This window comes from Lactuca serriola, chromosome 4 (genome assembly GCF_051521515.1).
Source record: "Lactuca serriola cultivar US96UC23 chromosome 4, Lser_US96UC23_V15, whole genome shotgun sequence".
Classification (NCBI taxonomy): domain Eukaryota; kingdom Viridiplantae; phylum Streptophyta; class Magnoliopsida; order Asterales; family Asteraceae; genus Lactuca; species Lactuca serriola.
The window spans coordinates 232,483,630-232,496,930 of record NC_136411.1 but is presented as its reverse complement, the minus strand read 5'-3'; the positions used below and the strand labels follow the sequence as shown (position 1 = coordinate 232,496,930).

At 33.8% G+C, this 13,301-nt stretch overlaps 1 protein-coding gene across 1 annotated transcript; it reads left to right on the top strand.

Annotated features, from left to right (window-relative positions):
• Positions 1 to 10,589: 10,589 nt before the first annotated feature.
• LOC145099234 (uncharacterized) lies at positions 10,590 to 13,060 on the top strand. Its single transcript, XM_079036824.1, has 5 exons — positions 10,590 to 10,926; positions 10,995 to 11,158; positions 11,214 to 11,499; positions 11,616 to 12,474; positions 12,571 to 13,060. Exons 1-5 carry the CDS (start codon positions 10,590 to 10,592, stop codon positions 13,058 to 13,060), a joined length of 2,136 nt encoding a protein of 711 aa, XP_078892950.1.
• Positions 13,061 to 13,301: the final 241 nt, after the last annotated feature.

Sequence of the window (13,301 nt, the reverse complement as noted above, 5' to 3'; positions counted from 1 at the left end):
TGTCATTATCTTTGTCTTGTGATTATGGTTTTGACAATTCACATGGATAAGAACACATACACCATTAAATCTAAGTGTCATAAGGTTTCTCTCCGATTCATGAAAATGATGGTGAGGAAACACTTTCACTAAGTAGATTTTAGCTAGATAGCAATTGTGATATTTGCATTCTCAAAGTCGTTAGTGGAGTGTGTGTGGTTTACCGGCACACTAACCTGGACTTGTGAGAAATGGCAAAAAGGTCTAACCATTATGATTACGGCATACCTCTTCATAATTGTTTAGACTCACAAGTGTGCTATCTAAGGGAGTGTGTATGATTTTGATAAAGTCTTATCAAAACAATCTAGTATCAGAAATCTGAACTTTGGTAAGAAAGTCAATGAAGTATTGATTTCTAGAAGTCCAGCTGATTTCGGGGTACATGTCAAAGCTAGTGGGAGCATAAGTGTTATGCTAATAATCATCATGTTAGTGGGAGCATGATAATTCTGATAAGTATTGCGAGTTAGCAATGTTAATTATAGAAAACAAAAGTTTCAATTGGGAAAGAGTTGTTTTGCTATAATTAAGGGAGAGGAAATTATACTTCATCTCAAATCTATAAGCTTAGATCGTGAGGTTTTAATCATTTAGTGAAGGATATATATATATATGAATTTCATGTTGGAATGGCTCAACATAAGGAAATTTTGTATATGGGTCCATTATTTGCGTTCTAAAATTCGATTATGATTACGGCATCCCTTTTCATAATCTGAATTATGAGAACTTGGCAAATAGAAATGGAAATGTTATAGCAAAAGACTGGTTTAGTCTTTATGTGAGACATCATGAATCATGTCCCATATGCTTCGGATATAGGATCGATTACATGTGCTATATTCACCCTTTCTAAAATTTTACCAAATGCCTGGGGCATTAAGAAGGGAAAAGGTTTAGAACTGGATATCACTAAAAGGATTAAACAATTGTCGAGGACAATCTAAGGTTTACCAAAGATTGGTTGCTCAAGGACAGTTGGAAGTATAGTGATAATTCTGGAAGGACCATTTTGACATAATCTGTAAGGAGGCAACTCTTGTTCAGAAGTGATAGTCAAAATGGAATCTGGAAATGTTTCAAAGTTAGAATTTTCAATCTGTGTGAGATTAAGGAAACTTAATGCAAGAAGGATATTTCCAAGGAGTGGATCTCCTTTGGAATACTCTGTAATGATTGTTGCCAAGTCTTTGTGAGTTTGTGCATAATCGTTACAAGAGGATCAATGCATATGAGTTTAGAATCTAACAGATTTCAGTAAATGGCATGAATTTGGAATTCTTGCATCTGCAGTAAGGATTTGGGAGTGTGAAAAGAGAATCATTGAAGTTATGTTCAATTGATCTAGTTCACAAAGTAAAGATCATAGACAAACATAGTATGCATACTTGGTGTATGGCATGACTAGTGTTTAAGAAAACATAGTGTACATGCTTGGAGCATGGGACAACTATTGTTTTAAATTCAAGAACAAAGTTGATAGCTGAAACAGTATACAATGAATAATGTGTAATCATATGGTGATAAATAAAAGGTGTTTTATTTATGTTCAAAGAGTTGATACCATATTGGATTCAATTATTATTGTGTTTCACTTTGCATGTTTTGACTTCCCGAATAAACTAGGTTATTCTTCCGGAATGACTAAGTTATTCAAATCATCCACAGTCGGTCATATGTTGGAAGTAGATATGAATTAAGACTGTCATGGGTTGGCTTGTAGAGGTCTAAGGTATTGGACAAAGGGCTACAACACTCATGAGTGCTCATAAGTTCTGAGTATTGGATTCAACCCGCGCTCATTGGAATCACTTCATGGATTTTATCACGAGTGATCATGAGACGATAATATCTTATATTCTTCAAACCTAGAGATATGAGTTGGTTGTACATTGATTACACGAAAACGCATACGGTAACTCGGTGTTATAAAACGTGCCTTTGTGTATGATTCAACAAGTAGTAGAAAAAGCCATATGAGTCGAAGTTTATCCATTCCTTTTACCTTCGGGATAAAAGCGATATCTGTGGGCCCCTCGATGATTTGATGATACAAATGAAAGTGCTCGGCCGGGCCAGGACTGATTTGATTTGTTCAATTAGTCAGTCGTCATAAATCGAAAATCGGGAAACAACAAATGGACAGAGAGAATGATTATAATCCATATCTCAGTCCATATGATATCTAGAATGGAGGAATATATGATCCCTTATCTAATGGACAAGTCATTGACAAAGGTCAGAGTTCATCTACAAGGTCAGAGTTCGACAGAAGCTTTTGAGAGCTACAATTGCCAGTTGGTTCCTGAAGTCATACGCAATAATAGTTTTAGACTTATCCAAGTGGGAGACTGTTGGATTAATGTTTAAGTCCATAACTATAATTGGTAAGACTTGACCCGACCCGGCATGGTCCATTTGGGTTGCTACCATCATGCACTTGGATAGACTATAATGAGAGAAATAAGACACTTATGGTTATTAATATATTATAAGTTCTAGTATATTAATAATAAGAATAATAAGATTATTTAATTAGTATTGATCAAGAATTAATGTAGGATTAATTAAGTGATCAAAAGAAGACTAATTAAATATATGGGTTGATTGTATAAATCATCTATACTTGTATAGTGGGCTAATGCTCCATGGATAATCAAGTTGGGCTAAAACCCATAGAATGGTCCATGGATGCTCCATGGTGTATTTGTACCCATGGATCATGGAAATGAAAGGCCATGTCAATTAGGGCTTACATGGTGTAACCCTAAGTATATAAGCATCTTATTCTTGACCAAAATCAGCCACTAGTGTGTGAAGTGAAAGGGCTAGCCGATTTCATGAGTTGTAGAATTCTCTCAAGTTATTCTAAGTGTTTTGGTGATTGTGATTCCATTTGAGGCTTCCACACTATTGGGGCTAGGCACTCAAGCTTCATGAAGACTTTCTACATCAAGAGGTATGTATTTTATCTTGTTACATTCATTGTTTTTGTATGCTAGATTAGGATAATACCTTGGAAGTCCTTATTTGCATGGATAATAGAGAAAACATAGATCCAAGGTATTTAGGGTTGCATGTACACTTAGGAGTGTTAGAATGCTCAAAACCCAACACAAATGAGGTCCAAACCCACAACCAACACTCTGGACATGACCAAATGAGGTCCAAACCCACAACCAACACCCATACATGACCAAATGAGGTCCAAACCCACAACCAACACCATGGACATGACCTAATGAGGTCCAAACCCATAACCAACACTATGGACATGACCAAATGAGGTCCAAACCCACAACCAACATCCATAAATGACCAAATGAGGTCCAAACCCACAACCAACACCCATACATGACCAAATGAGGTCCAAACCCACAACCAACACTATGGACATCAACAAATGAGGTCCAAGCCCACAAACAACACCCATACACGACCAAATGAGGTCCAAACCCACAACCAACACCCATACATGACCAAATAAGGGCCAAACCCACAACCAACACCCATACATGATCAAATGAGGGCCAAACCCACAACCAACACTATGGACATGACCAAATGAGGTCCAAACCCACAACCAACACCCATATATGACCAAATGAGGGCCAAACCCACAACCAATACTATGGATATAACCAAATGAGGTTCAAACCCACAACCATCACCCATACATAACCAAATGAGGTCCAAACCCACAACCAACACTATAGACATGAGCTAATGAGGTCCAAACCCACAACCAACACTATGTACATGACCAAATGTCACACCCCGCTAAAGTGGAAACGCAAGATATGACAGCGATAACGGTTTCATTACAAAAGATAAAGATACATCACCATAGCAGTATTTAAAAGTTTACAACCCATAGCTTCAAAAGAAAACAAAATACAAGTTTTCCAAAACAACATTGTTCCAAATATAACTTCATAAATAACTTCAACACGATGTTGCATGCTCTATGATGATGAATCTTTATATTCACTTACTAATTATTTCCTGAAAAAGCATGTAAAACGAGCGTCAACTATGAAAATAGTTGGTGAGTTCACAAGTTTATAAAATCGAGCTTGAAACAAGGCTTTTCGTAAATACAAGTACATTGCTTTAATGAGAAACAAAGTTGATTGCTATTAATGAATACAAGTTTATTTCTATAACGAGAAACGAGTTTGTATGTGTATGAGAAAACAATGAGTCTCAACCAAACCTATGACTGAAGCCCTATCGAGATCTATGCTTATCGTTCCATAGATGAATATGGTATCATTCACTCCAACAATAGGGCGAGTGAGGAGTTGTCAATTCCTAATAGCGCTATCCATAATGACCATTGGCTCAAAGAGTTAATGGTTAGAGATAAGGGAAGGGCCTTAGTACGATAAGTTCTCATGTTCCGTGTTGCATAGACATACATAGAGAGACATAGAAATACAATAGCAATCATGATTGATACAAATCAATTTAAATACAACTTGCAAATAATAGTTTTTCTGGACATGCTTTTCCACCCCAAAACATAAAAACTGAAAATAGGGGAGTGCGTGAATACTCACAATATTTCGTGTAGGTACAAGTGGTGCCTCGGAATACACCAACGTCTTACTACCGGGATCCTATGACATCAAACACACACTAGCGAGTTTCCATGTCGAAATCTATTGCTAATATACTAAACTCTGCATATAGCGAAATGCCAATTTATGTTCTAATATTGAATTTTATATTAATTGGTTACACTTTTTCTGAAATGGTAAAATTCTACAAGTCGTGCGATTAATTACAACTTTGGGATATTAATTTCTAGATTTAGTAATATAAATTTAAGGGTGTTTCAACACATTTAAATGTGTTTTAAATTCCTAAAAATGTAAAATATTATCAAATAGTTTCCAAAAATTTTCAAACCTTGTATTTTTCATTCTAAATACAATAGAGGTTTTCCAGAAAATTTTCCTTGAATTTTTGATATGGTTAACTATTTTCCAAATTTTTAAGCCTTCATAAAAACATAAATTCACGAAAAATAGCATTCAAAGGATAAAAATTCTCAAACTTTTTATTTTACTGTTATTACACATTACTAAGCTTGGAAAACTAGAAAAATGGATTTCCAAGCTGTTTAATTATATTTTATGATTTTTGAGCATTTATTCCAATAAAAGTTGAAATAAATAGAAAACAGTTTCCAAAATTACCCAAACTTTTTATTTAACTCTTATTATAGATAACTATACTGGGAAAGATATACAAGATATTTTTCAGTGGGTATTTCTATTTTTCTTTGTTTTATCCCCTTAAATAATCATTAATTGAAGAATAAATAATAAACAGTTAAAATAAATTACCAAGAATTTTTGTAACATCATTTACAGTGTAAGTAATCTGATAAAAATACCAAAAGTTGTTTTCATATTGTATAATCCGGTTTTGGGTATTTATGTGTATTTAAGTGTATTTAACCTTAGAAAATAGGAGAAAAATAGTTTACAGTCGAGAAAAATCATCAAACTTTTTATGTAACCTCCTACTGTACAAAATGATGTTCTGGTAAAATGTTACGAATTTTGGATAATCAGAACTATTTTTCCTATTTTTAGGCCATTATAATTACCAAAAATTGGGAAAAATAGGAAGGCATGATGAAAAATTCCGAGATTATATTTCTGAGTCTACCACCACAGGTAAGAGCTGTGAAAATAGTTAGATACAATTTTCACACTCTCTAAAGTGGTTTTGTGATTTATTGTACCCAAACAAAAAGAAAATCGACAATCATATTAAACAGAAACAAAAATCGATGAAATCTAATGACGGGTCATTATTCACCATAGGGGTCATCCAGTAATTTATTCCGGATTTATAGACCTCTGGAATTATTTTATGTGATTTATGCCCTTGTTTTCTTGTAACAATTTTAATAAATCAAGGGATGATAAAAACTCTTGGGATTTTCCAGATGTTCATATTACCTTAATGGGAATATGGAAATATTTCGATTTGAACAGAAAAGAACTTTTAGATATTTTTATAGACAAAATCATTTACATGCACTATTAACAATGTACTTTCATCATCAAGCTCTTTAGCTTGGTGTTCATCACATGCATCACGGTTTGAAGACCATGCATGGACATATGTTTGTCATAGTGATGTTTTTAAAAGAAATACTCGAAAGCATAAGGTGTTTGAACCTTTAAAACTTGTAAAAATCCGAGCTTTAGTGTTTGACATAGGGTTTGGTCCTTGGATTTCACCATTAAACAACATGCATGTTGTTTTTGGGTGAAACCCTACCACCATCATCATCAAACTCGACATTCATGAACATGTTCATGAATTTTCATACAGAATGGTGTAGAAAGAAGAGAAATACAAGAAAATCCTTTAAAAACAAGAAGGAAAAGTAAGGAAAGATTAGTGATTTTCGTGTATACCTTGAAGTTTAACCTTAGAAGATGAAGATTTGAGTGTGGAGAGGTGTTCTTGGCTGATGATTTTCGTGAGTTAGAGTGAGAGAAAGAGGGTTTGAGTGTTGGGAGGGTGGAGTGTGAGAGAGAGTGAAGAGAGAAGTGGAAGAGTAGGATAAAATGATTAAGATTTTTGGGGAAAAGAGAGCATGAGGGAGAGGGTGCATTGGGAGAGGGGAGGCCGAGTTTTTTGAGGGTATTAGAGAGTCTCCCTTTCACTTATTTCTTATAATTATAATCTCTCCTATTTTTATAAATTTTTCCATATTTTTATAACTATGCATTAACCTAGTTTTCTTTTCATAAAATCTTGACATTTAGCTTGTAGATTAGGGTTAAATGTTAATAATTAAATTTTCTTTCCATGATTATATTTACTATTTTTTTTTAACTTAAATTGATCTTATAAGCTTTATAATAAATTTTTATAATGTTTTAAAGTTTTAAAGTTTATAAATTTGGATTTTTGGCTCTTTAGATATTTTGGATCATTGTTTGATATTCACCATCATATTGGAATGAAATTAGAATATTTAAATTTATTTTTAGGGTTTTATACCCTTTTTCAAGTGTAACAAATGTTTGGAGTTTCATTCTAATTATGGTATTGACATTTCCTATTGTAGTTAAACAACTTACTAGAATCGTAAGAGTCAAGTATATTAGTCCTAGATCTTAGTTGGATCCTAGTTTATGCAAGATTTTGCCCTATTTTATAGTACTAGGGCATGGCATGTGGTGTATGAATGGTTTTTATAAAGATGCATGAGTCCGAGAATGACCTGAATTGACAGTTGTCACACCAAATGAGGTCCAAACCCACAACCAACACCCATACATAACTAAATGAGGGCCAAACTCAAAACCAACACTATGGACATGACCAAATGAGGTCCAAACCCACAACCAACACCCATACATGACCAAATGAGGTCCAAACCCATAACCAACACTATGGACATGACCTAATGAGGTCGAAACCCACAACCAACACTATGGACATGACCAAATGAGGTCCAAACCCACAACCAACACCCATACATGACCAAATGAGGGCCAAACACACAACCAACACCATGGACATGACCAAATGAGGTCCAAACCCACAAACAACACTATGGACATGACCAAATTAATTTTACGTATTAATTAAAAATTTATATATAAATTTATTTTTTTGTTTGATAAAAAAAACAATGCTAGTATGCATATTATATTTAATTAATATTGTAGATAGTTTTTTTCATGAATATAATAAATATTAATGTAAATACTAGATATATTAATGTGTAATACAAAAATGTGTAATCATTATTGTAGCTGAATAGTCGTCGTTCAAAATCCTCCTTTATAAACTGCAATTAATCGGAGAAGTGATGGCCTCAGTCGCGTCCCTTCACCTCCGACTGATGATCCTTATAAACCATTCGCTTATGTCAATTTCGTCATTCTCACATATTCATTACGTTACGATAACTTCGATTACTCCTTCTTCCTCTTTAAAAAAATACATCGATTTTCAGAAAAGAAGATGAATGCTGATCCGTGGGCCTGTTCGAACTTCAATCTCTGGAGTGTAAGCGCGGAACCACCAAAAAACACACTGGTGGTTAAATACGGGAAGCCAAATGACAAAGGTTTCACCATTCGCGTTGTCCATGGTGGATTCTTTACAGACTACCCGGGTAAGGCGTATTAATAGTGCAATGTTTCATTTCTCATGTGAACATCGATTTGTTAGACATGGAGTTGCTTGGGCGTTTTTCTAGAAGCCTTGGGTATACCAGTTTGGGGAACAGGTATCATATGCCCATCAGAGAACACAGTGGGTTGTTAATGGTTCCAATACTAAATGATGCATGTTTCGAACCATTCAAGACGTTAGTTAGGGCCCACGAATTCAAAGAACTTGAACATCTCTATGTTGAACATAGGCCTGTGTTTGTTCCAAACAAGTTCCCACACTTTTTGATGAACTCTCCAGCCAAAGGTGTTGTGAAGCTTATTCACATGTTTGTAACAGAACATCCAATGGCTTGAGTTGATGATGGAATATCATACATCCAACATATGCTAAACATGACAATTCCAAGAGAAAAAATGGAGGATGCTATGGACATGGAGAAAGAAAATGTCGTACCATGGAAAAACATAGCCTAGGTGAACTATGTTGTAATCTTTTGTGTGATTAATATAGAGTGAATATGATACTCTACTTTTGTACTTAATATGAAACTCTTTTATTTAATGAATTGTTATATATTATGTTTATAGGTCATATTGTTTTGATTATATAGTAAGTCTACATTTGATGTTTTACATTATGTCCTTGTTTTGATATATTATGTTGTGAAAAAGGCAATGTTGTTTCCTAACATAGGGGTATAACAGTCTATTACATGTTATATGCCCAAATTTTATGGTGTTTGCAATATAAATGTCTTAGGGGCAAAATCGGAATTAGTTAACATAATAATTTTATATGTTATTTATATCCATGTTTTGCATAACTTGTAATTGAGTCATCTTTGTTCCTGATATAGTTAATTTTTTTATTCAAGTGGCAATGTACTTTGAAACATAGTTGTAACCTTTATTTATGCTAACATAGGGGTATAACAGTCATTTATATATTATATGTCCAGATTTGATGTTGTTGTTAATGTAATTATCTTGTGGGCAAAATGGTAACTACTTATCATTCTATATTTTATATGTTACTTATGTCCATGTCTTGCATTTTTGTCCCTGATATAGTTAATTTTTTTATTAAGATGTCGATTTACTTTCAAAATTAGTTGTAACCTGTATTTATGCTAAAACAGGGGTATAACAGTCATTTATATATTATATGTCCAGATTTGATGTTGTTTTTAATGTAATTGTCTTCTGGGAAAAATGGTAATTACTTATCATTCTATATTTTATATGTTAATTATGTCCATGTCTTGCACTTTTGTCCCTGATATAGTTATTTCTTTATTAAGATGACAATGTACTTTGAAACTTAGTTGTAACCTGTATTTATGCTAACACAGGGGTATAACAATCATTTATATATTATATGTCCAGATTTGATGTTGTTTTTAATGTAATTGCCTTGTGGGCAAAATGGTAATTACTTATCATTCTATATTTTATATGTTAATTATCTCCATGTCTTGCATTTTTGTCATTTATATAGTTAATTTTTTATTAAGATGACAATGTGCTTTGAAACTAAGTTGTAACTTGTATTTATGTTAACATAGGGGTATAATACTCATTTATATATTATATGTTTTATATGTTAATTAAGATTGTTTTAGCAAGGGTATATCTGTCCATTAATTGTTATTATGATAAAATAAACAAAATTATATAATTTCATGCTAACTGTGTTTGTATTAGATTAGTTTTACTGGATTCCTTTCTCTTTTGGTTAATGTTTTTGTTTTTTTGGTAAAGCAATTATTTTCAAACAACCAAATACCCCACTTGGTAAGTGTTAATGTAGTTATTGGTATATTGTGGAGTGTCTTGGGTTCGAAACCAATTACCAACACTTTATTTTTTCTTTTTTTAAATGTCTCGATATGCCCTTGATCATCCAGACTCATTGCGTAAATATCCCAAATTAGACAATATGAATTCCTATCGATTTAATCTCTGATAACTACAAAGGCACTGCAACTACGTTTATTCTTCAACTAGAAATTGATGCGTCAAAATCAAATTGATACAGGTACAAATACTACATTTAATTAATACAGGAAATTACAATTATTTTTCTTTCAAGATATTGGATTTATTAGTAATGTGATGTATTTTGTTTATGCACACCAACTGTTTGTTAAAATGGGTCAATAAATAGGAAACATGTATTGCTTGTTGACGCTGTTGTAAGCTGAATATGGATAAGTCTTGGATGGGAGCATACAGAACATTGAAAACCTATGTAAAAGGTGTTGCAGAATTTATCAAATATGCAGTGCACAATTACAAGATTTCTTAACATATGGATCCTGCAGATACCAAAAAAAAAGATAATAATTCCCTATCCATAAGTGTGTAAACCACATATGTCATTCAATGGATGTGGTAGATGATCATCTATTCAGGAATGGAATTGATCAAACATACACAAATTGGAATAAGCATGGAGAAACAAAAGAACCACCAAGAAGTTATGTATATGAACATAATTTTTACATGGATACGTCAAACGATGTAGATTCCACGAACATGAACACAGAATTGCCAACAGATGCTGTAGAAACTGTAGAGATGGTTGAAGTTGTAGAAGAAAATTTTATTGGGAACCCTGATAAGTTTAGAGAACTGATAGAGGATGCCAAGAAGCCCTTATACACAGGGTGTCATAATTTCACAAAGTTATCTGCAATCATTCAACTACTCAACTTGAAGAGTAAGTATGGAGTATCAGATAAGTGCTTTGCAGAATTATTAGTTTTGATAAAAAAAACATGTTACCAGAAGGAAACGAAATGTACAGTAGTACCTATGAGGTGAAAAAAGCATTTAAGGCAATGGGTTCAGGGTATACTAAGATACATGCATGTGTCAACAATTATATACTTTATAGAAACGAATACACAAACTTGGCAGCATGTCCTACTTGTGGTAAATCAAGATGGAAGGTTGATGAACAAAAAAAATAAAATTTACAACAATATTCCTGCAAAATGTTTGTAGTACTTTCCAATTATTCCGCACTTCAAGCGTCTTTTCCAGTCTAAGACAACTGCAAAAGATTTAACATGGCATGCAATAGAAAGAATGGTGGATGTCGGAGTTTTAAGTCACCCAGCTGATTCACCAGCATGGGCTGCCATTGATGACAAATATCCTGATTTTTCTAGCGACCCAAGGAATTTGCGACTAGGCATTTCGGCGGACGGGGTTGATGTTAACAGAGGAAATATGAGTCATAGTGTTTGGCCTGTTTTAACTGTCATTTACAACCTTCCACCATGGTTGTGTATGAAGAGAAAGTTCATCATGTTTTGTTATTGATTTCGGGAACACCAGGAAACGATATTGATTTGTTCCTATCACATTTTATTGATGATCTGCAATTATTATTTGATTTTGGAGTTGAAACATACGATGCATATGCACAAGAGCATTATAAACTACGTGCAATTGTGTTATGGACTATTAATGATTATCATGCTTTGGGTACATTAAGTGGTTGCCCATATAGCTGTTTTCAAGGTTGTGTTGTGTGTGGTGAAGACACACACTGCATTAGACTCCCTGAATTGCATAAGCAGAGTTATGCTGGACATAGAAGATTTCTACCGTATGATCACCCGTTCAGAAGACAAAAGAAGGCATTCAATGGACAACAAGAGTTCTCACCCTCTCCAGTACCTATGAATGGGGACGAAATATATAACAGGGTAAAATTTATAATTAATAAATGGGGAAAGGTTAATAAGGGCAAGGAGACAGAAATCCAACAATCAACAAGTGGAAGAGGTGGGAAGATGAATAAAAAAAAGAGAAATTCACACCAACTGGGTACTTCAGATGTGGGCCAGCAAAATAATACATACTGGAAGAAATTCAATATATGGTATAGAAAATTAAGGTATTGGCCCGACAATTTGGTTCCACATTGTATAGATTTTATGCATGTGGAAAAGAACGTGGGTGAGAGTTTAACAGGAACTATTGTGAACGTTCCTGGGAAGACTAAAGATGGTTATAAAGCTCTATTGGATTTGGTTCATTATGGTTTAAAACCAAAGCTGCATCCTCAGATAGAAGGGAACAACACAGCACTTCCCGCAGCAGGTTGTACATTGACAAAAGAGGAAAAAGACAAATTCTGTGAAACTTTATACAACTTAAGGGTTCCTCAAGGGTATTGTTCTAATTTTTCTAGTTTGGTGAGTGTAAAGGATAGAAAGTTGATCGGGCTAAAATCACATGACTATCACATGCTCATGTAACAATTTTCGCCCATAACAATTCGATCTATTATGCATCCACCCACCAGAGTTTCTATTACAAGGTTTTGTTTCTTTTTCAAATCAATATGTAGCAAAGAAATCATAGTGGATGAGCTTGATAAGTTGCAAGAGGAGTTATGTGTAACCTTATGTCTTCTTGAGAAACACATTCCACCATCATTTTTTGATGTGATGATTCATTTAACCGTTCATCTCACTAGGGAAGTAAAATTATGTGATCCAATATTCTTTAGATGGATGTACCCATTCGAAAGGTATATGAAGGTTATTAAGGGGCACGTGCGAAACAAAAATACACCAGAAGGATGCATTGCAGAAGAGAATGTTGCGAAAGAGACAATTGAGTTTTTTAATCAATTCCTTAAAAGGATGGATACTGTTGGCATTTCACCTGACAATCATCACAATTGTGGAATTCATAAAGGTGTAGATAGTAGCTCTATTACGGACGATACTCCTGTATCAGCTGTTAAATCGGTAGAAGTTTCTGCAGAACTATTCAGCAAAGCACATTTCTTTGTATTGCAAAATACATCTGAAGTACTCCCATATATCAAGTAAGGTTTTTTACATGTATGTTTTTTTATAATAATATTAACATTAATGTATTGACATACGACACATGGAATTTTTGGAACATCAACACCCTACTAAACGAAAGACACATCTAGAACAAGAGCATAGTAAAACATTTGGTCATTGGTTACGAAAAGAGGCATATTCTTTTCAAATATGTTGTGTTCTTTGTTATTTTTGTCTTGATTTCTTAAATTCATAATCTAATTACAATTCAGGTAGAGAG

Bases quoted from the DNA above. Each gene is read 5' to 3' on its own strand.
- LOC145099234 (XM_079036824.1), top strand. From the start codon at position 10,590: ATGGATGTGGTAGATGATCATCTATTCAGGAATGGAATTGATCAAACA. The intron at 10,927-10,994 runs GTAAGTATGGAG...ACATGTTACCAG, and splicing joins TCAACTACTCAACTTGAAGA to AAGGAAACGAAATGTACAGT. The intron at 11,500-11,615 runs GTATGAAGAGAA...TTGATTTTGGAG, and splicing joins CAACCTTCCACCATGGTTGT to TTGAAACATACGATGCATAT.